Here is a 26,412-nt window from a genome sequence, read left to right as displayed (position 1 = left end):
CATTTAGATAGTTGGTTCTCTAATGCAGATAAAGAATTGTTCCAAATAAATTTTATTTATATGTTTGCTTGGCTATGCTGTGATTCCACTTTATGGAGTAATGGACTTTCTACGTGATCATACTTTGATCTTCCAAGGCTCTCAAATACCTACATTTTAATGTCACTTATTCTCAATGCATTCCTATTAATCTCCATGTACTCCAGCCAGAAGAAGGCACTAGCCATTGTACACAACACTGACACCACTAGACTGAGTCTGCATATGATTGCTGAAGAAAAGGTTTACTCTGGGGAAGAGAAAACATCTCTAGCCTGAATTTATCTGCTGCTTCTGTAACCACTACAGCTCCTAGTAACAATATGTTTAGCAGTGAAATGAAGAGTGCTTTCCAATTCACAAAACAGGCAATTGATGAGGTACAAACAATGTGCACTAAGTGGATTCTCCATTGCTTCTTTGAAGGTGCCAGAGCCCCTGTTTGAACCTTCCTAGAGCTGGGATGTTGAAAGAGGTATAACTCAAGTTCTGCTGTGCCTATCAAGTTTCATTTTGGAATGGTGGATGTTATTTCTTGCAAGCATTCTAAATTGGTTTCTATTAGGATTCGTTCGCCCCTTTTTAATCAAACTTTTTTTCGATGGGAATTTGCTACACACAAATGATACTTTGTGTTATTGAATTGGATACCACAGAACACTGTTGCTGATCTGGAATCATTGACAGTGGGCATGGATTTGACTAGAGGGTATTTACTGTTCTCTAATGTACAGCACTACAAGAACTTGCAATGACCAAGAGATTTTCCAGAGGGACAGAATTCTTGCTACAGAGGTAGGTAGAGCTTGGATTTCGGTGCAGATGGCTTAACTTCTTTAATATGCCTGTTTGAGCTGTGCTCTGAATCAGAAGAAAGGTTTTAAAGGCTGCTTCCTCAACCTCACCCATATGCCAGCCCACCCCCACACTCCAAAGATCTGAAAACGTCTTTTCAGAAAAAGCTCAATCTTTTTCTATTGCACCTTCAACTAAAGTTACAAGATGCAGGCAGCAGAAACTTTGTAGAGAGAAGCCTTGTTGTACAAGATGTCTGGCTCCTGGGACAGCTAAAACTTTAAATACATGGAAGACCCCAAGAGGGCAAAGTAATTTGTGGCACAGGCATGGTCAGACTACTTCTAGAACAAACATTCTTTTTAACTCCCTTCTTTTTACCATTCTTCTCAATCGAGCAAAAGAGTATATCCCAGAAGTGCAGACTGAAACCAACAAAGCTGGTCTGAAGAGTAACCGGTCTTACGGCCCAGGAACACAGAGACATAATGAGCAGTAGTTCTGAAGAGAATATGTGGTGACCCTATGCGCAAATCCCTTATGAGATTATGCCTATCTGATGGAGAACCAATACTTATTGATTTAAATCAGTGTGTACAACTACCTTTGAGTTACATTTTTAACGATCATCTGTCAGCACTGTACTGACATTGTAAAAGTACTGTACTGGAGTGTGTACCGGTTCAGCCCAGCAACTTTGATTGCTCTCGGCATAGATGTGTCTTTACAATCTGAGCATGTTCAACAAATCTCTCATAAATGAGAACCCTAGAACTATATATTTTAAAAAAATAAATGAGAACCCTAAACAGCAAATGTCTGATCGACATAAAGGTGTTTTTAGTCTGAAAGCAAAAGGCGGTGGAATGGTGCAGGATTCCCAAAGAGTGCAAACAGAGGCAAACTGAGATGATCCCTTTTGGGCTATGTCCCAGTAGAAACAGAGAGTAGGGATGAAAGCGTCCCTTATTGCCATGACTGCTAACTCGGCTCACAGCTTCTCTACATTTGCTTTTTAGGAGAATCCTTGTTGTAAATATTTCAATGTGTGAATGTTTTAAATGCACATTTGATTAAAATTATTGGAGATTTTTTGACAAAAACATTATATTTGCTTTATCTGGGTTGACCCCTTGATAAGGCCAATAGGCCCACTTTTTGGTGACCCTTTGACTGTCAGTAGGTCTGCCTTACATAAAATGACACCGTGTATATTGTAACATTACAGTCCGCAGTGGGTTTGACGGAATGCACCCAACACCACGCCGCACATAGACCTAACGGGGGTAGGGTGCAGGACCGAGGTTCCTGCACCCAACATGGGAAGTATATTAGGTTTTAAGACTACTAATGGAGATTCTATGATGCAGAAAAAGTTATTGGATATTGTAGGAAGCTGGCCCTTTATTTGATAGATCAAAATGAGATATTGTGTAAAGATTTCAGAGGTTCCCTTATGAGTGGACAGGGGATTTGATCTGGCAATCCCAAGAAGCTCGGTTAGGGGATAGTGTGGTCGAGAAGCCTTAGGTTAAACACAGAAGAGTACAAGACATCCGAAAATAAACACAATGGTCAATAAATGAGACATGACTCAAAAAGGAGATCCACACCAATTAATAAAAATAGCAAATATCTTTATATATGTTTAGGCATCAGAAGAAAATCATTCAGGTCCGAACGTTTTTAAATAGAAATATTTTTCAGTTAAAAAGTCAACACTTAGTGAAATTTCTGAGTTCTGCAATGTTAACCTATGGGAGGAAAATCATATGCTGTTTATTAGTTCCTGTCTGCGACTTGCGGTACCCTTCTCCAGGAGTTAAGGTGAGCGGTGGGCAAGGTCCAAGGCAGCACCAGCAGACCCCACCAGTGATACTAGGGCGGAAGGGTGCAGAGGAGCCAAACACCATCAGATGCCCAATGTTATGAAACAGAGAACGGTTGCAGTAGAAAGAGGTCGCAGGAGAGGACTGTGTGACAAGTGGCTTCAGTTCTTGCGATGATGGGGGATGTGGGGACACCTTTGGTCCTCTTCTCCTCGGGACATGGTGTTCGGGTGCAGAGGGTCTTTAGGTTTCAGGTTTTCCCCAACTGGCAAGACTCATGGTTGAGGTGGGCCTGCCACCAGAGGCTGCAGGCAACGTAGGGGAGCTCACGAGGAGTGACTCCACAGTGGACTTAGTACCTTGAGAGCTTGGGGACCACGCGGACACCACTGGTCCACTTCGACACTGGCTGGGGGGCTTGAGTGCAGAGGTGTTTGGTGTCATCTGGTTTGGGGGGCCGGAGTCCTCTTGGTCCTTCTTTTGCTGTCTGCAGGATGCAGGGGACAGTTCCGCTGTCCCTTGGGAGGTCTTGGTTCCTGGACGAAGGCTGGTAGGTCTGCTGGGTTTTGGGGATTCAGCAGCTGCAGGACAAGTCGACATTTAGGGCAATAGGCACAGTCAGCAGACAGGCAGGTAGGTTTTGTTCCAATTCAGTTGCTGGGTCTTCTGTTCTTGCTGTGCGACTCTTTTCGTCCGTCTTCTTTCTTCGGGTCATTAGAATCTCCTGTTCTGGTGCCAGGGGCTCCCCTAAATACTCAATTTAAAGGCATGTAGGATAGTAGCCAATGGGCTACTGACTCATAGGGTCACTATGCCAACTACATGACCACTTCCTGTTGGATGTGGGCATAACCTTGTCCCACAATTCCTCAGTATGCCATCACAAAGATGGTTACTTCTGGAAAAAACATGTTCACCTCAGTTTAGCCCAACCTAGGGGTGGTACTAGCCTGGGGTGTCACACCGGCCGAGCTAACTTATTTCCCCAGATTTCCAGGTGTCAAAGGGGCTCTGGACAAGGGGCTCGGTTTACCTCTCCTGTGAAGGGGAGCCAGATTTGCATTTCAAAGGAGGCAGCTCTTTTAAGCTTGCCGGCCTAGTAAGGCTGATCAGAAGGTGGTTGTTGCACCCTCTTCCCAGAAAGGCTTTTGTTGTGAGTCTCCTGAGAGCAGAGGCTCTCACTCTAGGAGGTCAGAATAGTGTATCCGGTGGCTGGTTGGCAGAACCCAGCCAGGGAGTGCCAGAGGCTGATAGGTTTTCAGGGGGCACCTCTAAAGGAAAACTGAAAAAGTCAGTTTTCCTTTGTTAAAGTAATAATTGTACACTCTTACTTCCCGGGGAAGTATGATTTTTAAATTTTATGTACTGTAAAGATTGTTTTTATCTGCTTAAATACACAAAAAATATTTTGTTTACAATACATTTTATAATTTGAATTTTGAGTATGTATTTTCTTATTATCATTATCACTCTTGGCACATGAGAACATTATGGCAAAAATCGTCTATTTGTAATAATTGTCTGGGCACATTATCCTTGATTGTCTTTGTTTCAGAGTCAGATTCGTTCTAGTACACAATTCATCATCAAATTAGAACTTTGCCAAATTTGGCTTCCGAATAGGGACTCGTCTTTTTCTCAGTAATAGGTCTGTCCAGCACAGGGGTATATCTGCTCAAGCAGGTATGCCCTCACATGTAATATTCACCACCCTGCCTTAGGGATGCCAGGCCTGCTGTAGGGGTGACTTACAACATTACATGCAATGGTAGGGGACTTGTCACACAGGGATGTGTGACATGTGGCGTTTTCACTTTTGTCAGCACCAAGACACAGCCCACAATTGTTGCCTTGCATGTACTTGGTGAGGGTAACTTAGGGTGGCACAATTCGTGCTGCTGCCCTTATAGGCCCTCTTTAGTACCTCAGACCCTAGGTACAAGGGATACCATTTTTAGGGACTTGCAGTGGGTGCTAAAGATTTTGCCAATTGGGGGCACAACTGTACAGTTTTATGGAAAGAACACTGGTACTAGGGACATGGTTAGCAGGAACCCAGTATACTTCAGTCAAAGTGGCATCAAATACAAGGCAAAGAGAGGAGGGGCAGCAAGGGGTCAAGCACAAGAACCCAGCTCCCTAAAGATATTTTACACCCAATGGGTTTTAGCAACCAACTGGAATATCTGGAAAACCTATATCTGTTGTAAGGGGTGCTAGCACCAGCTTATACAGGCTGCAATGGCAGTGGTTGGCATAATGCATGCTTCAGCCCATGTGGGACCCCTGGTGTACCTATGCCCTGGGTACCCCAGTACCATATACTAGGGACTTATAAGGGTACACCAGTGTTTAATCTGGGATGTAACCAAGTACTTACCATACCAATTTAGGGGAGAAAGCACAGAGACTGGGGTCTTGATTAGAAGGATCCCAGTCAGACTAGTCAGAAACCGCATAGTACCAGGCAAAAAGAGGGTAACCATAAAAGCAGATCCTACTTTCCCTTAGTATATAAAACAGAACTGGTGCACCTGGGTGCCCTCAATACAAAATGATTGTGCATTTCAGATCTACATTAACTTCTGAATCATACAACTGGAGAGATAAAGGAGGTGTTTAAACAACAAAAATCTATCATTGTGTGAGACATCCATTCAAACATTTTCCAAGTATTCTAAAACTACTTTTAAATTCACCCTCAATAATTACCTTCAATTGTCTGGAAGGTGTCCTGGGCTCTTCCAAGAGGTGTCCTTAACTTGGCAAGAACTGTAAACTGAGCAGCTTCCCAGACAGCCCATTGCCAAAGTACTGCCTCAGTCTTCAACAGATTGCGAGGAATGGATGATTGGTCACGCTTATCAAGCCTCTGGCAGCTGTAGAACAACCTCTCTAGCCAGATGTCTTTGCTATAAAACAAAATAAAGACTGTTTTAACACTGAATTACTATTATGTGTCCATGCAATAAACCTAATTAAGGGAAAGTGTAGAAAGCTGGCTCTCTATAGAGTGACCCAAAACGAGGTACACTGTGCAGAGAGTCCAGGCAACCCTTATTGGTTTACAGAGGCACAAGTAACAAACCAAAATACTCTTTGTGGGGGAGCAGTTTAGGCTTATCAGAGGGTACTCCTAAGCATTTGTTGTACCTGCAGAAGCAATAAATGAGACACTAAAAAATGAACCAGAGACCAATTAAAAAAATAAAAAACATTTTTATATAAATTTGTAACACCAAGAATTACAGGATCAAGTAAGTACTTTGAGATATTGATTTTTACAGGTAAGTAGAATGTTCACTGTAAGAAGCTGCCTCTGTATATGGTATTTATAGTAGGTGGCTATACCGTGCCCAAAAGCGTACAAGGCTCAAAGTAAAACTCAAAGGGCTCTATTAGTGGTAGTGCGGACGAGCAACCTCAGGCCTAACAGAGAAATATAAGAAATGTATTGCACAGAATTGACCAAAAATGGACACAAAGACACAGAAACATTTCAGAACAGTTCAATGTTATCCTTTGGGGATAACAATCAATATCGTGCTAAAACAGGTAAGTAATGCACTTACATTTCCGTCCTCGGGACCAAAGGTCAGAAAGGGTCAGGTAAGTGGCAAAATTGCACCACCAGAAGCACAAGAGGGGCCAAGTGCAGAGGTCAAAATCTGAGTTCAGCCCAATGCTTTTCAATGGAATTTTGTAGGAAGCTGGCTCTGTATATACTATACCAAAGTAAGGTATAGTGTGCAGAGTTCAGTGGATGGCAAAAGGATTACAGAGGTAAAAGTAGATAATACCTTACTCTCTATTTGTGGTAGTGGGGGCCAGCAGTAAGGCTTTATCAGAGGGTAGTGCTAAGCATTTATTGAACACACTCAGGCAAGAAATGATCTCACACACAGACTGAAATCTGACCGATTGTTTTGTAAAAAAAAAAAAAAAGATTTTATTTTTAAAAGCAACCAGGACTTGGTGCAGGTAAGTAAATATAGTACCTTTCAAGAAAAATACAGTTGAATGCAGTCTGCTTTGTTACAGGTAGGTCAAATGGTCAGAAACAGTTGAAGTTACGTTGTAATTACTTTGTGATTACTTTTTAGATTACTTTTTCTACTTAGTGTGATATGTCTAGATATCAAACTAGGGCATTTCCTAGATAAAAGGTAAGTCAGTTTTTATAAACATGCAGTTTCGTATGCTTTCCTACAATTGGCAACTCCACGCTTAGAACTTTTTCAACAGAAAAACAGTCAATGCAGTTCTACGGGAGAAAATTAGGTTATCAGGTTTACAGGTAGGTAATCTGTTTTGGGAGTTGGATTTCTGGTATTGGAACGAGGGTTCCCCCAGGCTCAAGGATGCACTCAGAGAAAGCCCTCAGCGGCGTTAGGTCGGCCGGGTGCAGAGTGCTAAGGCACAATATTATCCAAAGGGGGATAGGGGGCCTCCGGTTGGCAGCTGCTGATGTGCACGCCACTTGGATGTAGGAGCAAAGCTCTTAGGGTTTAGCATAGGGCAAAGGGGAATCCGATTTAGCACACAAGGGGCACCCACAGGGGCGGCCAGGTGCAGGGCACTGATGTGGCATTGGGTGCCCGGTTTTCAATGGGAGTTGCTGGTTTTGGCTGCAGGCTCGTTCCAGAAAGTCTTCTGTGAGGAACCAGCAGCTAGGTAGGTAGGTAAGTTGGAGGGCTCGGGGACGTAGGTACACCTCAGGTCCTCTTCCCCAGGGCGCAGGGCTGCCAGATGCAGGTGTTCCTTTTGAGGTCAGATTATACCTTACTGGGTCACTCGCGGTCTGGGGGGTCTCTGTGCAGAAGCCACAGGTGACGTCAGGGAGTCAAGGAGGTGTCATCCCACGGTGGACTCGGACTTGGAAGCGCTGGGGGGAGCTGTTTGGGATCGGTCGGCCACTCTGACTATGGCCTTAGGTGTCTGATGCAGTGGTGGTTCCAGGCGTCAGGTTTCTTTGTCCTCAGCAGACTGAGTTTTTCTCTGGTGATTCCTTTGAACAGAGCTGCTGTTCACAGGAGATATGGTCTTTGTTGAGGGCATTCAGTCCTCCCAGGGGTTCTGGAGGTCGCTGGCTGCAGGACAAGGTGGGTTTTGGCACAGGATCTCTGGAAACTGCAGACAGGCCAGAAGGGTTGGGGCAGGTCAGTTCTTCTCTGCAGTTTCCTCTGATGGGCGTCTTCTTTCGTAGGTTGCAGGAATCTGCCTTCAAGGTTCAGGGCTGCCCCTAAAGAACAAGTTACTTACCTTCGGTAACGATGTATCTGTAAGAAACATTAGTTAGTTAGATTCCTCACCTTAGAATATCCCCAGGAGTCAGACTGGATCCGGAAGATTTTTCGTCAGCAATACCCCTTGCGCGTCGCTAGGCGTCGTCTGCGGCTCCGCGTCCGTCGTCGGCGTCGTCGTGCGCCGGGATGACGTCGTCGGAATACTTAGACGCCGCCCTCGCGCGCTGACGTCAGTTCTTGTACATAGCCTTCCGCGCCAGGAACGCAGAGCCATGCAAAGACCGACACTGGTGCCAAAAATAAAATCTAGGGGCCTGAAAGGACAACCTCAACCCTAGATGTCAGTTCGCAGAACGGGGAGGATGGGAGGGTCGGTGAGGAATCTAACTAACTAATGTTTCTTACAGATACATCGTTACCGAAGGTAAGTAACTTGTTCATCTGAAAGAAACACGTTAGTTAGATTCCTCACCTTAGAATAGATACCCAAGCAATACCATCCCCGGTGGTGGGTCTGCGAACCAAGATCACACCAGAAAGTCCTGGAGGACAGAACGGCCAAAGAAGCCATCCCTCCGGACTTGGCTGTCAAGGCAATAATGCCTGGCAAACGTGTGTAGCGAAGCCCACGTCGCCGCCTGACAGATGTCCTGCAAAGGGACTCCCCGTCCCAAGGCAGTAGTAGCCGCCGTGGCCCGAGTAGAATGGGCGCGCAGCCCAACAGGAGGGTCCTTTTTAGCCAAGGAATAGCAAATTTTTATACACAAAACGACCCACCGAGAGATGGTCCGTTTGTGCACAGCTTTCCCCTTCTTAGCGCCCACGTACCCAACAAAAAGCTGGTCGTCCACCCGGAACTGTTTGGTGCGGTCCAGATAAAAGGAGAGCGCACGTTTTGGGTCCAGACGGTGGAGCCTCTCTTCCTCTTTGGAAGGATGCGGAGGCGGAAAGAAGGTGGGCAAGGTGACAGACTGCCCAAGGTGAAATGGAGTCACCACTTTAGGAAGAAAGGATGGACGAGGCCGAAGGACAACCTTGTCCGGATGAACAGATGGAAAAGGAGGCTTTGAAGATAAAGCCTGGAGCTCACTCACCCGTCTAGCCGAGGTGATGGCTACCAGAAAAGCAGTCTTTAGAGTTAGAAGACGAAGAGGGCAATTGTGAAGAGGCTCGAAGGGAGCGCACATCAGGAATGTCAATACCAGATTCAAGTCCCACTGAGGCATTACAAAAGGGACAGGAGGGAACGTGTGTGTAATGCCTTTGAGAAAGCGTGTAACCACAGGGGACTTGAAAAGAGAAGGCTGATCAGGAAGCCGCAAGAAGGCGGAGATGGCAGCAAGATAACCTTTCAGGGTGCCCAGGGCAGAGCCCTGCCGGGCCAGAGAAAGAAGGAAGAGGAGAACCTCAGAAAGAGGGGCGGAAAGGGGATCCACAGCCTTTGCTGTGCACCATGCCACAAATTTGTTCCACCGGCAGGCGTATACCGACTTTGTGGAGGGACGCCTGGCTGCCAGAATGATATCACAGACTTCAGGAGGCAAGTCAAATGGCATCAACTGCCGCCGCTCAATCTCCTCGCATGGAGGTGGAGGCTGGACAGGTTCGGGTGGAGGACCGTCCCCTGCTGCTGCGACAGAAGATCCTCCCGAAGGGGCAGACGTATCGGGGGATCGGTCAACAGACTGAGTAGCTCGGGATACCAGTATCTTCGTGCCCAATCCGGAGCCACCAAGATGACTTGGGCCCGGTCGTGCCTGATCTTCTTCAGCACTCTGGGCAGAAGTGGTATAGGCGGAAAGGCGTACAACAGACCGCAACTCCACTCGTGACGAAAAGCGTCGGCGAGCGAGTGCCGCCTTGGAAATTCCAACGCGCAGAACTGCTGACATTGCGCGTTCTTTTCGGTGGCGAATAGATCTAACCAAGGCTCTCCCCACTGCTGAAAGAGGCCTTGCGCCACTTCGGAGTTCAGACGCCATTCGTGATCCATCATGCACCGGCGGCTGAGGTCGTCTGCTCTGGCGTTCAGAGAGCCCGCCAGATGTTGAACCACCAGGGTGACGCCCTGGTGTTCCAGCCATGTCCAGAGGCGCAGAGCCTCCTGACAAAGGGTCCACGACCCCACCCCGCCCTGTTTGTTGCAGTACCACATGGCGGTGGTGTTGTCCGTGAACACCTGCACGACACTTCCCCTGACAGAGGGAAGGAAGGCTTTCAGTGCAAGCCGGATCGCTCTCAACTCCAACAGGTTGATATGGAGACGAGACTCCGCCGGAGACCAGAGGCCTCTGATCTCCGCCTCTCCCATATGGCCACCCCATCCCAGGAGGGACGCATCCGTCACTACGACATGCTCTGGTTGGGGAAGGGAGAGGCTCTTGCCCTTGACCCACTCGCGGTCCGTGAGCCACCACTGCAACTGCTGTGCAGTGCCCTCCGAGATCAAGACATGGTCGGACAGGTTGCCGTGATGCTGGGCCCACTGAAACTTCAGGTCCCACTGCAGAGCCCGCATGCGCCGCCTGGCGTGATGCACTAGTAGGATGCAGGAGGCCATCAGCCCCAGAAGCCGCAACACTAGCCTGACCGAAACCCGGGATAGAGGCCGAAAGATGGGAATCAGGGCCCGTATATCCCGGACCCGCTGTTCCGGTGGATGGACCCGGAACTGCGCCGAATCGAGAACCGCTCCGATGAAGAGGAGCTTCTGAGAGGGACTCAGGTGTGACTTCGGCACGTTGATGGAAAACCCCAGCAAATGCAGGAGATCCGCCGTAGTCTGGAGGTGGGAGACGACTGCCTGGGGCGAGCCCGCCTTCAACAACCAGTCGTCGAGATAGGGGAAGACTGGAACCCCTGATCTGCGCAGATGAGCTGCGACCACCGCCATCACTTTCGTGAACACCCGAGGGGCACTGGTGAGGCCGAAGGGGAGCACGGTAAACTGAAAGTGCTCTTGGCCCACCGTGAACCGCAGGTAACGCCGGTGGGCCGGCAGGACGGGGATATGGAAATATGCGTCCTGCAAGTCCAACGCTACCATCCAGTCTCCAGGGTCTAGGGCAGCTAAAACCTGAGCCAACGTTAGCATCTTGAACCTTTCCTTTCGGAGGAAGGCATTGACGTTCCGGAGGTCCAAGATAGGGCGTAGGCCCCCCTTGCCCTTCTTGGGAACCAGAAAGTAGTGGGAATAACAACCACGACCTACTTCTGGACTCGGAACGCGCTCGACGGCCCCCTTGGCCAAGAGAGCCGAAACTTCCTCGCGGAGAAGATGCAAATGATCCCCCGAGATACGGTGGTGCTGCGGTGGCATGGCTGGAGGGGTCGTCTCGAAGGGGAGGGAGTAGCCCCTTCGGACGATTTGCAGCACCCACCTGTCCGATGTTATGGACCGCCAGTGGAGCAGGTGATGGCGAACTCTGCCGCCCACTGGCGTGGTATGGGCCTGAAAGCTCGGACTAGGAGGGCTTTGAGGCGGATGCTGCAGGGGTGGAAGTGGGCTGACCACGTCGGCCTCCATTTCCGCCACGGCGGAAGCCACGTCCGCGACCGCGCGCAGGTTGGTTCTGCGGCTGGTGGCTTTGCGGACGTGAGGAGGCGCCCCTTCCTTGGCCACGAAAGGGGCGAAAAGCGGAGGTGTGCGCCCGCGGAGCCGAGAGGCCCAAGGACTTGGCCGTAGCCCGGGAGTCCTTAAAGCGGTTCAGCGCACTGTCCGCCTTCTCACCAAACAGGCGAGTGCCATCAAAGGGCATGTCCATGAGGGTGGTCTGGACATCCCCGGAAAATGACGTGGACCGCATCCAGGCGTGGCGGCAGAGCGCCACCGTGGTTGAAATCGCCCGACCCAGCGAGTCCGTGGTGTCAAGCCCACATCGTATGGCGTGCCGTGCTGCATCCCTCCCATCGGCCAAAGCCTGGGTAAGACGCGTCCGGACCTCCTCCGGACACAGGGGCAGCACGTCCTCCACCGTATCCCACAGGGAATGGGAATAACGGTCCAAGAGACAGGCGGTATTTAATGACCGCAGGCCCAAACTAAGGGACGAAAACAGTTTCTTGCCAAACTGCTCGAGTCTCTTGGAATCCCGGTCCGGCGGAGCGGTCGGGAAGGAGGATTGGGAGGTAGAGGCCTGGATAACCAGACTCTCGGGGGTGGGGTGTTGGGACAGGAAACTGGGGTCGCCCGGAGCAGGGCGGTGGCGCCTGGCAACGTTCCTATCCACAGGAGGAACTGTGGAGGGATGTTAGTCCTCACAGCCACGGCAGGCAACTCGAGCCCAAGGGCCTCGGCCGCCTTGCGCAGCACCACAGAAAATGCTGCACCCTCCTCCGAAGCCACGGTCGGAGGAGAAGTGAATCCAGTGTCTGGCGAGGTGTCCAGCCCACTGGCCTCCCCCAGTTCATCTGCCCAGTCCTGAGAAAGCTGTGACTGAACAGCCAGAGGGTCCTCGAACCCCTCCCAGTCGCCCCCTTCTTCCGATTCCTGATAAACAGGAGGAATGATCGGAACCGGACTGTAGAGATGGTAGGACTCAAGCGGCGTCGGATGCGGCGTCGGTCGACGCCGTACCGGCGCCGGGTCCGGATGAGGGCTAAACTGGGGTGTCGGCGTCACAGGCGTCGGCGGCGCCGGTGACGGCGTCGGTGGTTCAGGCGTCGGCGCCGGTGGAGGAGTGACTAGGTCAACCGGCGTCGACTGGGGCCCAGGCATGGGCCCCGCGGGGACCTGCGGCGTCGAGACCGGAGTCGTCGACGGCGCCGGGGCCGGAGCCGCCGGCACGCGAGGTCGCCCAGTCGAGTCCGCGGGGCCCGAAGGCGCGCCAGCGGGCGTCGACGGCGGGGCCAGGCTCCTCATGGCCGAGAGGAAGGCACTGATCTCCGCCGGCGCCGCGTCAGCCCCAGGGACCGGAAGGTATGGGGGCGGACGCGGCACCTGCGGCTCCGCCGGAGCCGCGGGGGTGGAACCACCCTGACCCTCGGCCGAGTCGCGCGACCGGCGAGGGGAGTCCGAAGAGCGATGTCGCCTCTTGGACTTCTTTGAGCGTTTGGACTTACCCGACGACTTGGAGCCGGACGATCGATGGCGTCGGCTAGGGCTCCGCGAGCGATCCTTGGACCTCCTCCTGGTCCGGGATCGCGCACGACGCGGAGCCGAGTGGCGAAGCTCGAGAAGCTTGCGGGACCGCTCCCGCCTAGCCTTCGAAGTCAGGGCCTGACAGTCGTTGCACGACTCCGCGTCGTGGTCGGGGCCTAAGCAGTAGAGGCACCGGCGGTGGTGATCGGTCACCGACATCAGTCGATGACAATCCTCGCAAGCCTTGAACCCAGGCATCCTACCGGCACCAGATGTCGACAGACAAGGATCAAAAATGATCAAAAAAGATTTAGTCAAAAAAGACTAAAAGGGGTAGCTCTCCCGGATCTGCGCTTACTGGCGCGGAAAAAAGAAGAACTGACGTCAGCGCGCGAGGGCGGCGTCTAAGTACTCCGACGACGTCATCCCGGCGCACGACGCCGACGACGGACGCGGAGCCGCAGACGACGCCTAGCGACGCGCAAGGGGTATTGCTGACGAAAAATCTTCCGGATCCAGTCTGACGCCTGGGGATATTCTAAGGTGAGGAATCTAACTAACGTGTTTCTTTCAGATTACTGTATTTAGGGAGCGTTTTAGGAGTCTCAAGGCCAGTAGCCAATGGGCTACTGACCTTTGGGTGACTACACCCTTGCTGCTCTCACCCCACATGGGGGAGTGGGCACAATCCCCAACACTGATTGGAGAGTGCCTTCCAGCTGCAAGATGGCAGGCACTGAAGAGTAGGCTTCACCTCGCGTGAGGGGTGGGGTTGGCAGAGGTGGGCATACCTTCTGGGCTGTTCTAATTTTTCCAGCCTGTGTTCCGCCGAAAAGGGAAGGGACTGGAAGGCAGCCTGCTCCTGATAGCAGGAGAGGCTGTGGTTTGTGTAATTTAAGAGTATATGGTGCTGGGAGATCGTCAAACACAAACTCCACAGCACCATGATGGCTCCACTGAAGACTGAGAAGTTTGGAATCAAACTCCTCAGCACATTAAACCCGCACTGATGCCAGTGCAGGATTTAATGTACAATGCACAACAGAGGGCATCTTAGCGATGCCCCCTGAACCTAACCGACAACCCACGTCTGGTCTGAGGGGCTGCCTAGGCTGCCACACAGCAGACATGTTGCTGGACCCCTGGGTAGAGAGCCATCCACTCTCCTGGGCCTGCAACAATGCACATCCTGAGCGAGGTGCTAGGTCTCCTCCCCCAGCAGGGGAAGCTTCAAAGGCATGCTGCCTTTGTGAGCTTTTCCAGGCGAATTGCTGTACTCAGCAACTGGCCCCTACCGGTTCTAAACCCCCGCTCTGGTGGGAAGACTGGCCGGAAATCCCAAGGAAGGACAGGGGGTGTGCCAGCCTCTGCCAACCCCACCCCTCAGGTGGGGGAGGCGAGGTGAAGCACATCCCCGGGCTCTCGCCATCTTGAAGATGGGGAGCCCTGCCCAATCAGGACTAGGCCACTGCCCCCCTCCCACAGGAGAGTGGCAGGATAGGGGGTGTACCCACCACAGGGTACGGACCCAAGGGTCCCTGCCCTTTGCCTACCTGTAACGCCCCTAAATTTAGTATTTAGGGGCACCCTGAACCTTCCTCAGATCCAGATTCCGAAACAGAAAAGAAGAGCAAGAAGAAAGAAGACCTGCTTTGCAGCTGCTAAAAAGAGGAAGACACCAACTGCTTTGGCCCCAGCCCTACCGGCCTGTCGATCCTCAAACCTGCTCCTGCTAAATCCCGGCATCTCCCTTGGCCAGCAACCTCACAAACCCCGGAGGACCTGGCTACCTTGTGACTGAGTATCTGGGACTCCCACGAGCAGTGGCACTGCTCAAAGCAAGTAACTGACCCCTGGCATCAGCCAGGAACCACGAACCCTGCACACTCTGCACCCGCCAAGCCTGGCCTGTGCTGGAGGGGACCAAGACCACAAGGACGTCCCCCCGGTGACTGTGACCCCGAATCCGGCACACAAGCACCCACCTCGACGCTCCTGACAACGCCTGCAGCCTCAGAACCAGGGACCCCCTCCCAACTGTGATCAACCGAGGGTAAGATTTTCCCACACCAAAAGGCACCCCGGCGTCCTGCGGCCCCCTGTGCCCAACTCCTGGGTACCTACCTATCCTCCAATTACCCAAATTACCTCTCGAAGTGGTGGTCGCACCTGAAGAATCTTCGTCCCCAAGCTTGCAGCCTTTGTTCGTTCTTGAGCTTCTCCATTGCAGTCCATTGAGCGCCCGAAGGCTCAAAAGCACCTGGCACACAGCCACCCGAGTGACCCTGGCTGTGCAACCTCTTCTCCTACCTACTTCCCCATTTCCCCTGAGCAAGTGACCAGGAGCCCGGCTCCCACAGCCGCGTGGCTTGCTAGCCAGCAGCCATCAACCAAGGGCCCCCTGCCTTCCATAGGATAACATTGGGCCTAACTCACTCTGCACCCGGCTGCTCCTGTGCCGCTGAGGGTGTAACAACTGTACTTACCTGACCCTGGGAGACCCCTGAGTCTATGCCCAGAACCTTCACTCTGCCAGTCGAGTACTGACCCAAAAGTCAATAACTCACTTTTATTCCATAGGGTAAAATTGACTGGTTTCACTTGAAATTTCTTCTAAGTGTGGAGTTTCTAAACTTTTAAATATTGACCTAAAATCACCAGAGTAACGAAAACGGAAATACTCACCTGCTATTAGGAGAGATCCCAGTGCTGGATCTTGGTGCCCAGCACTGACCCTGAAAAGTAATTACAAACCATGCTTACCGCTAACTCAATTTTCTTCCATAGGAAACCATTGAAGTGTTGATTTTTGCAAACTACAAATATTCTTTAAAAATCGTACCAACTGTGAAAACTTAATTACTTACCTGTGTTAGATCGATGTCTCAGTACTGAGCCTAGGAGCCCAGCACTGGATTAAAAAAGTAACCAGAGCATACCTTACCCGCAACTTGAACTTTCTCCCATAGGAAACCATTGACTGTTTTTCTGTGAAATTTCTTGTCGATTTTGCAAACTTACAAATATTTGTTAAAAATCGCCTGTATAACCTAAACACATTCTATCAACTGCTTACAGGTGGTATACTAGTGCTGGATCCAGGATCCAACACTGAACCCAAAAAAGTAACCATAACCCCACTTACCTGCCAAGTGATTTTCCTCCAATAGGATAACATTGGTAACTTTTAAAATACCAAAATATTGCTTAAAAATCACAACAGTAACTAAAACGTATTTACTCACTTGTTTCCAAGAACTGTCCCAGGACCTAGGATCCGGTCCTGGAGTTAGAAAAGTAATCCTGAAAGTAATCAATTGCATTTAACTTAAAATTCCCCTTGAGCTCAATATATTTTTGTGTTTGAAATGGTGTTGCCTATTGTAACAAACTAACTATTGCATTCAAAAGTCAATTGCCTATTGCAAAGTATTTAACTAAAGCATCTCATTCTGAGAAAGTATATTTTGATACCTATTGTTGGTTCTAAATAAAACAACCATATATTTTTATATACAAACCATTGGTCTAGAGTTCAGTTCTTGAGTGTGAGAGACCATTTGCTGACTGAGTGTGTGCAACAAATTCTTTACACTGTCCTCTGATACTGCCTTACTGCTCGACCAAGCTACCACTTTAGAGAGTAAGGTTATATCTAACTTTAGCCTCTGCCAAACCTCTGGAGACTGGGGACTCTGTACACCCTGTACCTATTTGGGAACAGTATATACAGAGCCACTTCCCTACACGACTGGCCATGTCTGAACTGGGGTGGTGGAGTGAGCTAAATAATGATGGATTAAACCCAGATCAGTTGACTGGGGGTGAGTGTTGGATTTGCTCAAACGCTCCGTCCATCATCCCCTTTGATATTGCTTTGTTCGCCCTAAGTTGGCAGAGTATGCTCAGACGTGGGTCCCTTGCTCACTTTGCCACTGGATTCAAGATAGCCTGGCTGATGAGGGTTATGAAACTGAAACCGGTCCCAGGTGTGAGAAGTTGGCCTGATGTATGATTTCACTAGTTCTAGTGTACACCTTATATCAGTCCAAACAACCCTCATGGTGATTGGTTGTAAAGTCAACCTTATAGACCAGCTATTCTAGAGGTAGCATGGACAAGAGCAGTCTTAGGCTAAACTCTGAATGGCATGTGAAGCCAGCTGTGATACCATATATAATCCCTTGAATACCAAATGAAGGGACACCACAACAGATATATATATAAAATAAAGTGTATTTATTCTAGTCAAACCCTCAGCACTCTTTATGAGATTAGAGGCAAGTACAACACAGTCTTATTTAAGCATACATTAAGTCACACAGGTAAGTAATACAGTTAGGCCCTAGGGGCCACGCAAACCATATACTAAGTAAGTGGTATAAGGACCACTGTCACGGAAATAGGATAGGCCTAGGGAATTGCTGGGGCTACACTACACTAGCAACAGTTAGGAAGTGGGAGGCCCACGGGATTCAGGTGCAGAGTGGAAACACTCGCGTGTAATGCGTAAAAGTCGATAGAAATAGTAGTTGTTAGCAATTAACAGTTTAAGGACACTTCTGAAGCAGCTAGAGAGTCGAGACTCGGAAACTAGACCCTAGGATAGTCATTACCCTTGGGAGCACCGAAGTACCCAAGTTACCTAGCCCACGGGCTGCGGGTGCATAGGTGTGAACTTGCGTCGGGTTTCGTCGTGGACTTCTATGGATGCCTGAAGGAAAGTTGCTGACAGGCAGTCAGTGAAGAGTGTCCGGTGGATCCCAAGGCTGGGATCAAGAAGAGAGGAGACCTGCAAGCAGAAGGGACAGAGTCAAGGTCACTAGCCAGTGACCACGTGGAACCAGGAAGGAACCAGGCGATGTCGTGAAGATTGCAGGTGAAGCTTGTCGCTGCAGCCACGAGGACCAGGGAACGTCGAGGACGACCAGGAGGCGAGCTGTCCCACGAAGGCTCTTGCTGTCGGCGGCGTCGAAGTTGGACTAGGACTCACCAAGCCTTGGCAAGCGGAACCCACGAAGAACGGAGGACTTGCTTCTGATGCAGACCAGGAAGGTCTGTGGTGCTTCTCTTTTGCGAGGAAGCGGGAGCCAGTCTGGAGGAGCCAAACCAGCAGTGAAGATTTCTGGATGCGTCATCACAAAGGCCACTAGCCAACGGCAAGCAACCGGACAGACGCGGCAAGCAGGGAAATGCAGAAGGGCCCCACGCAGGACTCGTGGAGTGTGCAGATGGTGCTTGGGGTTGGGGTTCTCAATCCCCGGTGCACAACTTCGAGGGTGCCTCAGAAGCTGCGCTGGAAGATACTAGCCACTTTTCCCAGGTAGCCGGTCCCACGTCTCTCGTCGCCTCCACGGATCTCAGCTCGGCTGTGGATGTGGTTCAGGGTCGGAGAAGTCTGGAAGTCAAGGCTCTGGTCGGGCTCTGCAGTCGGTCCCTCGTAGAACTTCAGCAAAGCAAAGGGTAGTCTCTTGATGGTGCCTGTTTGCACAGGGTAGCCACTCCTTGACCACAAGGGAGATTCTTCAGTCTTCTTCTTTCGTCGAATGTCGAAGGTCCAGAGTTTCTGTTCAAGTTGTAGGTTCAGGATAATCTAATCTCCTGGGGCCCAGCTACCACACTTGTACTAATCTGGGGGGCTGGGTTACCTGCTAGGTCACGCCTTATGGGTGGGACCTGGGATAGGGGTGGTTACACCCCCTTCCCTTTGTCCAGTTTCGCACCAGGACTGGGGCTGGAGTGCCCCAGCACCGGTTTGAAACTGGACTATGCACGGGACACCTTGTGTGCCCCAGGCATGTCTCATTCTTTTCATCCCTCCCTGCCCCAATACACTAAGGCCTGTCTGGGGTGGTGCTCGCACCTCCCAAGGCAGGAAACCTATTGTCCAAGCCTCCCTTGCCGGGATCACTCCCAGCAGCAGGAGGTCAGACTCGTGTCTGTGGCAGCAGCATCCATTTTGTGATGCTGGGGCTCTGGTTAACTTTAACCGGGTAAGTAGGTTACAACATGTCTTCTCCCTCTAGAAGGGAGGGATAATATCCTCATCCCCAGAAATGGGATGGGGGTATTATTCCAAAGTGTTAGACACATTACACAATATGTTTTGATAAAGCCAAACCATAGTTACCATAACCGTTTAAGATTATAAGGCACTTTAAGAGTATATGGTAGGCTATATCATAGAACAGCTATAAGGACATGGTTCCGAAAGCTGCAGACAGGCTCAGCTCATGCTAGAGCACCATCTCACATGTTACCAAGCACTCTGCCTCCAGGATTGTTAAGGCCTGCCATAGGAGTGGCTGATAGGTACACGTGTCTATATGTAAGTTAGGTATAGGAATACTACACCTAAGCAAGGAGTGATTACACAGCCTTGCCCCAGCTGAGTGATCAGCCAGTTGTGTCATAAGGGAAGGCCAGGCCAGGGGTGGCATAATACATGCTGCAGCCCCTGGTAGGCCTAGGGTACACCTATGCCCTGGGTACCTAAGGTACACTGTACAGGGGCCAATAAGGTGATCCTATCCAAATGGGTTATGCACCTAAAGTACATAGTATCAATTTAGAGAGAGAGCAGCAGGGCTGTGGGTCTGATCAGCAGGCCCACAGCCACATCTAAGTCGAAAACCAGTAAAGCAAAATCAAAAAGTGGGGGTGAACATAGAAAGCAGACCCTACTCTCCTACACCAGGATGCTTGTTTCCGGTCCAGGGAAGACATGGCTTGGCAGTTTGGGCTGGACTGTTCCCATGAGGCACAGTGTCATACTGATTTGCATATGGCCATGTCTGAACTGAGGTGGTGGAGTGAGCTAAAGAATGATGATGGATTAAACCCAGATCAGTTGACTGGGGGTGTTTGATTTGCTCAAACGCTCCGTCCATCATCCCCTTTGGTATTGCTTACCTATACCATAGGCAGTGGGTTGTAGGCATGGCACCCAGGTATGGTTGCCATGTCAACTCTTCACTTTTCTCTGCACCAAAACACGCAGCCTGCAAAGGCAGTGTGTGTGTGTGTTTGTGTGAAGGTACAGGACCTCTAAGGGTGGCACAATATGTCCTGCAGCCCTTAAATGCCTTCCCTGTTTACTGTGTCCTTGGTACCCATGGTACCATTTACAAGGGACTTGCATATGGCCAGAAAGGTGCCAATTGTGAGTACAAATGTACAGTTTTGGGAAAGAACAGGCCTTGGAAACCTGATTGGCAGGGATCCAGGGCACAACAAGTCAAAGTAATCTGTCAAAAAGTGGGAGGGTTACTAAAACAGAAACCCAGCTTCCTACAGTTTTCTTCTTTTGGCAAACAGTCTGCATGCGTTGCACTAGAGGTTGCAGGAGGGAGACAGACAGAAGAGTTAAGTAGAGATGTAGGGGTGCCTTTTGACATCGGAGTCTTTTTACCGGAGCCGGTCGCGGTCAGGTGGGAGGGAGCCTCTGGATTCACATTGCAGGCGCTGCCATGGAGATCAGGAGAGGTCAGCCAACACTGGACACAAGGTTAGGATTGCTGGGGAGACTTCACTGAACAGGTGGGCCACTCAGACTCGGGCCATGGGCGTCAGGTGCAAAGTGGGCAGGGATCGCTGTTCCAGCTGGATCAGGGGCCCTTGGAGTCGGTTTCTTCTGGACAGTTCTGCTGTCAACAGGAGATTGAAGTCTTTTTCAAAGGCAGCAGTCCTCCCAGGGTTTCTGAGGTCGCTGACAGCAAGACAGGTCGCAGGTTCGCAGAAGCTGGAGACAAGCCAGTAAGGCTGGGGCCAAGGCAGTCGCCATCTTCAGTCTTCTCTACAGGGATGTCTTCTTTCGTCTCAGGTCATCGCAGATCTAGTTTCTATGTCTGGGGTAGCCCCCTAGATAATACATTTAGGGGGTGTCTTAGGGGAGTAGTAAGTAGGACAAATGAGCACTTTACCTGGGGAAACTACGCCAACTATTATGCCACCCTCATGTGGGAGGTGGCATAGACCTACCCCTGATTGGAGGGGTCCCCTTATTTTCAAGATGGTACAGTAGCTTCACCTTTCACTTCTTGCTTCATTTCACTAGCTCTATATCTCCAAATAAATACCGCTCCTTCGCAGCCATCTATCTCACCTATTCCTATCTCACCCCTCCCTTCCGACCTTACTTTCCTCTCTTGCTGTACCTATCACCGCCTGTCAACATCTTAACACCGTCAACCTCAACTCTACCTCAAACCATTCTGCACCTCACTGCTCTGTTTCCACCACACCTCTATGTACTTCTCATATCCATCTCAAATGTGCTCTTTACCCATCTCATCGGTCTCTCCACCTCATTTCGATTTCCTTCACATCCCACATTACATCAACCACTCCAGCCCACCTTTCACTACATTTTACCTCACTATTTGTTTACTACCTTACATCTGCAACTCCCTTCTCTCTACTTCTGTCCCGTACCTTACCTCTTATCCTGTACTCCTTTCTCACTACCTCGTCCATTCATCACTCCTTTATCATTCGCTCATCATCCTTTACACCTCCTCTACTGCAACTTAATATCTCCACTTCACCCCTCCATATTCATTTTTACACAACTCTATCACACCTGCCTACCTCTTTCTTGTAGGAGAGTAGGGTCTGCTATCCTATGGTCACCCCAAATTTTTGCTTTTTGCTTCACTGGTTTTTGACATATTGAGGCTGTGGGCCTGCCAATCAGACCCCCAGCCTGCTGTTCTCTCTACTAAATTTACACTATGCACCCTAGGTGCATAACCAATTGGAAGTGGATCACCCTGTCAGCCCCTGTACCAGTGTACACTAGGTACCCAGGGCATTGGTGTACCCAAGGCCTGCCAGGGGCTGAAGTATGTATTATGCCACCCCAGGCTTGGCCTAACAATTTGACACAACTGGCTGTTCACTCAGCTGGGGTAAGTTGGTGTAATCACCTCTTACTTAGGTGTAGTATACCTATACCCAACCTTAAATGGGACACATGTTAACCTATAAGTCACTCCTATGGCAGGCCTTAACAATCCTGAAGGCAGAGTGCTTGGTGCCATGTGAGATGGTGCTCTGGCATGAGCTGAGCCTGTCTGCAGTGGTCGGAACCCTTTCCTTCTACTGTTTCCAGATATCGTCATACCATATACTCTTAAGTGCATTATGAACCTCGCGGTTAAATGCTATCTTTGGTTTGACTTTATCAAAACATGTCGAGTAAGGTGTCATACGAATTGGAATACTAACCCCTCGCCAATTCTGGCGACGGGGTTAGCATTCCACCCTTCTAGAGGGACACGACATGTACAGTACCTGAAACCCGGGTAAAATCAGACATAGCCTCAGCTCCACAAAATGGATGCTGCCACCACAGACACAAGTCTGCCCTCCTGCTGCTGGGAGTCCTTCCAGCTTGGGAGGTGTGGACAAAGGGTTTCCTGCCAGGGGAGGTGCATGCACCACCCCAGACAGGATTTTGTGTATTGGTCAGGTAGGGCTTGAAAGAAACCAGACATGCCTGTGGCTCACAAGGAGCCTCGGTGCATATGCCAGTTCAAACCGGTCCTGGGGCACACCAGTCCCGGGCCTGGGGCGAGCTGGACAAAGGATTGGGGGTGTAACCACCCCCCTTCCTGGTCCCACCCTTAGGGAGGGACCTAGCAGGTAGTCCGGCCCCTAGAATCCACTTAAAGGTAGGAGCTGTGTCCTAAGACTTCAGACATCCTGGAATCAACTTGAAACTAAGAAGACGGGAACTTCGACATTCTGCTGCACAGAAGACTGAAGGAAATCTCCCCTGTGGTCAGGGAGTGACCACCTTGCTAACGCAAGCACCATCCAGCGAATCAACGTCTGCTTTGCCGCCGCCTCCCGCCGGAGCCAGAGCCCAGAGACTGACAAGACCTGGACCTCCAGACCTCTCACCGCCCGATCCACAGTCCCTGAAAAGAGGAGACCCGTGGAGGCACCGAGACACGTGGAGCCAGCCATCTTGGAACGACGACGACAAGCTGCAAGCGCAACAACCGAGGCTCCCTCCAAGTTGTGCTTTGGGATCTGAGAAGCCCAACACCCGAGCAGCGTCTGCACCAAAGGTGAGCCCTCCAGCATCTCCACGATCTGCGTGGGGCCCTTCTGCAATTTGCCACTCGACGCGCCTAACCGGTTGCTGGCCCGCTGGCTAGTGGCCATCTTGGCGACGAACTTCAAGAAATACACCGCTGGTCTGGTTGCTCCAGACTGGCCCTTGCTCCCCTCCAAAGGAGCAATCCCTCTGACCTTGCTGGTCAGAACCATCAGCTTATCTTGTTCCCCACAACAATTGCTTTTGCCAAGGCTTGTTTGTTTCGATCAAGTCGCCGACACCGCCGACAGCGAGAGCCTGCGTGGGACAGCTCGTGAACAGACTCCTGGACGTCGTCGACCTCCAGGGACCACGTGGCTGCAGAGACAAGCTACACCTTTCTTCCTGTTTGCACCCGACATCGCCTGGTACCCACCTGGTGCCACGCTGGTCACTGGCTAGTGACTGTGAACACTGTCCCCTCTGCTTACAGGTCTTCTACAACTCCGATCCACTCTTGGATCCACCGCATCTCTCCCGGACCGACCGCCTGCAGCATCTTTATCCACAGGCTCCAGTGACCCGATAGAAGAAACCCGACGCACTTCGACACCTATGCACCCGCTTCCTGTGGGTGAGGTAAAGCTGGCACTCCGGTGCCCAGGTGTAGAGTAACATCTCTAGTGTCTGTGTTTCCAATCTTAAGGTCATAGTCCATCCGGAAGATCCTCTTTGCAGTAACTTTGTACTTTTTACGCACCCATTGAAACCTATGGGAGCACGCGTGTGACTATTTGCTCTGCACACGCCACCCGTGGACCTCCTGGTCACTAACTGAAGTTAGCTCCTTGTAGGCCCAGCGATTCTAGAGGCCCTAGGCCTTTTCCCTTTTCTGTTCGTGGTACTTATACCACTATTTTAGTATATGGTTTGAGCGGCCACCAGGGCCTATCCATATAAAGTGCAACTTCTGTGTATTCTACTGTAATCTTGTTTGACGATTTGTGCTCCTGTGCTCATAAAGAGACTAGGGGTTACTTTGAGAAATAAATACATATATATTTTGAATATATATCTGTGTGGTGTCCTTTCATTGGTATAAAAGGGGGTTGCATTTGGTAAAACAGCTGGCTTAACACGCTTCACGAGTTTAGCCTCAAAGACTGCTTAGCCTACGCTACCACTAGGGCAGCTAGTCCGAAAAGGTTGACTTACAACCACACCATAAGGGTTGCTTGGCATGGTACAAGGTGGTCACTTTAACTAGTGAACATCATATACCAGGCCAACTTCTCACATTTCTCTATCACAATTTCTATTCCTTTAATTTTACTTTTCTCTGACTCATCACTTTAGCTTCACATCTTTTCTGTACAACTCCACTTTCTATCCTTCTTCACTGTCCTGTTTTAGCTTCACTTCTCTTTAAATTATGTATTTCTATCCTTTTCATAACGCCCCCCACTTCACCATTCTGTATACTTTTGGCTACCTCACATCTATCTGCTGCTCAATCTCTACCTCGCTTACCTTTCTAACGTACCCTCTTGTACCTCATCACTTTCCCTCTCTACATTCCTTTTTTCCAATCCATAGTGCTCTCCACCTCACAACACCTTAACAACCTCTTTGCCTTTTTCTCTGATTACTGCTTTCACTTCCCCTTCTGTATCTTTCCTTTTGGCAACCTCACCCTTCTCTCTATCTTATGCCTTCATAGAAGGAGTTCAGAGTTGAATAGCACTATAGACTGTAGATCCTCATCCTGCAAGGTCATCAGCGTGAACGAGTTGAGCACAAGGAGTGGCTGGAGCAGGCATCAAAGTTGTGCTGGGTCTGATGTAAATCTAAGGGGCAAAGACTGTGCAGAAGACGAACCCATATGTGAAGTCCAAAAGGAGGGCCTGCAGTGCCTTGGGACCGCATCTAGTGGTAGGAAAATATACAACAACAAAGAAGGGCTCCCTGCATATGGGTTTCATGGACCTAACCTCTGCATTCAACCGTGTAAACAGATCCAAATTGTGGCTGATCCTCTGGGACCTGGGTCTGGACGCAGACTTGATAGCTTTTCTACACTCTGCCCATAACAATACTAGTGCGGCGGTGAGATTTAATGAGGATGGTGGTGTGTTGGGCTCTAGGGAAATCAGGAGAAGGGTCCGGCAGGGATGCATTTTGCTCCCCCTACTGTTCACACTTTACATTAATAAGGTAGGGGACCTTCTCTTGTCTAGTAGCAAAGATATCCCAAGTGCTGGCTCAAAACTGATCCCTCCACTTTTGTATGCAGAAGATGCGGTGCGGTTTGCTAGGACTGCTGTAGGCCTCCAAAAGCTTTTAAATGTTTTATTGCTTTTATGAACTCCCTTGTTCTAGCCACTAACTTCACGAAATCCCACACTATGACGATTGGCACTCGAAAGGCTGCTAGGTGTAAGTTCTCTTGTAGGGGGGAAGAATTAACAAAAAGGTCAATCTTCCCCTACATGGGGGGGGGGGGTGTTTGACGACTGAGGGACCTGGGTAGCGCAAAGAGCACAAAAAAATAATGTTCTAGCAAGAGCAGCAGGTGCAAGCTTAGACTTTGTAAAAGGATTGGGGTCAAAGCCCATTCCCGCCCTACTAAAGGTGTACAGGGAAAAATGTTTCCCTATAGCCATGTATGGATGCAATGTTTGGGGATATAAAGAAGTGAGAGATATACAGGGGGGCAGAAAGGAAAATGCTACTTACCCAGCAAGCATGTGTTCTTGGCATGCAGAGCTGTCGATTCACATGCTTTACATACTCCTGCCTTCTAGTGTTGGGTCTGGATGTTTGCAAATTGTTTTTCTTTGAAGAAATCTTTCCAATCACAAGGTAGGTGGACTTCTCCTTCGGTGATAGTGCACATGGGCATTGACTCCATTGTTGGATTGTTTTCCCGCAGAAGAGGAGAATGGGGTTAGTAAGAGTAGTAAAGAGACGTCCATGCGCATGTATATAAAGTAAGAGAGAGAACTGCAACAGGTACAGGTACCCAGAGAGGCGGGTGGGGGCATGTGAATCTACAGCTCTACATGCCAAGAAAAGATGCTTACTGGGTAAGTAGCATTTTCCGTTCGAGGCATGTGAGCTGCAGATCCCATGCTTTGCATAGATTATATAGCAGTAATCTCCCAAAGTGGTGGCTAGCCCGTAGCTGATGGTCGTTTGAAAAAGTGTACAAAGAACTGCCTGGCCTACATTAACTTGCTGTCTGGCTAACACATCTACACAATAGTGTTTTGTAAATGTGTGTGGTGTAGACCATGTTGCAGCTTTACAGATGTCAGCTATAGGGATGTTTCCTCAAAAAGCCATAGAAGCCCCTAGTTTACGGGTGGAATGTGCTCT

At 50.0% G+C, this 26,412-nt stretch overlaps 1 protein-coding gene across 1 annotated transcript in view; it reads right to left on the bottom strand.

The window, feature by feature from the left end:
- Positions 1–26,412, bottom strand: part of SMG1 (SMG1 nonsense mediated mRNA decay associated PI3K related kinase) — a 1,471,505-nt gene that overhangs the window by 1,052,713 nt on the left and 392,380 nt on the right. The window contains exon 20 of the mRNA XM_085628855.1: positions 5,376–5,575. Coding sequence (XP_085484981.1) covers positions 5,376–5,575 — 200 coding nt within the window. The remainder of the gene's footprint in view (positions 1–5,375; positions 5,576–26,412) is intronic.

Source organism: Triturus cristatus, chromosome 10 (assembly GCF_964204655.1).
Source record: "Triturus cristatus chromosome 10, aTriCri1.1, whole genome shotgun sequence".
NCBI classification, from domain to species: Eukaryota; Metazoa; Chordata; class Amphibia; order Caudata; family Salamandridae; genus Triturus; species Triturus cristatus.
The sequence above is the reverse complement of the archived record's forward strand: the minus strand, read 5'-3'. Positions and strand labels throughout refer to the sequence as shown.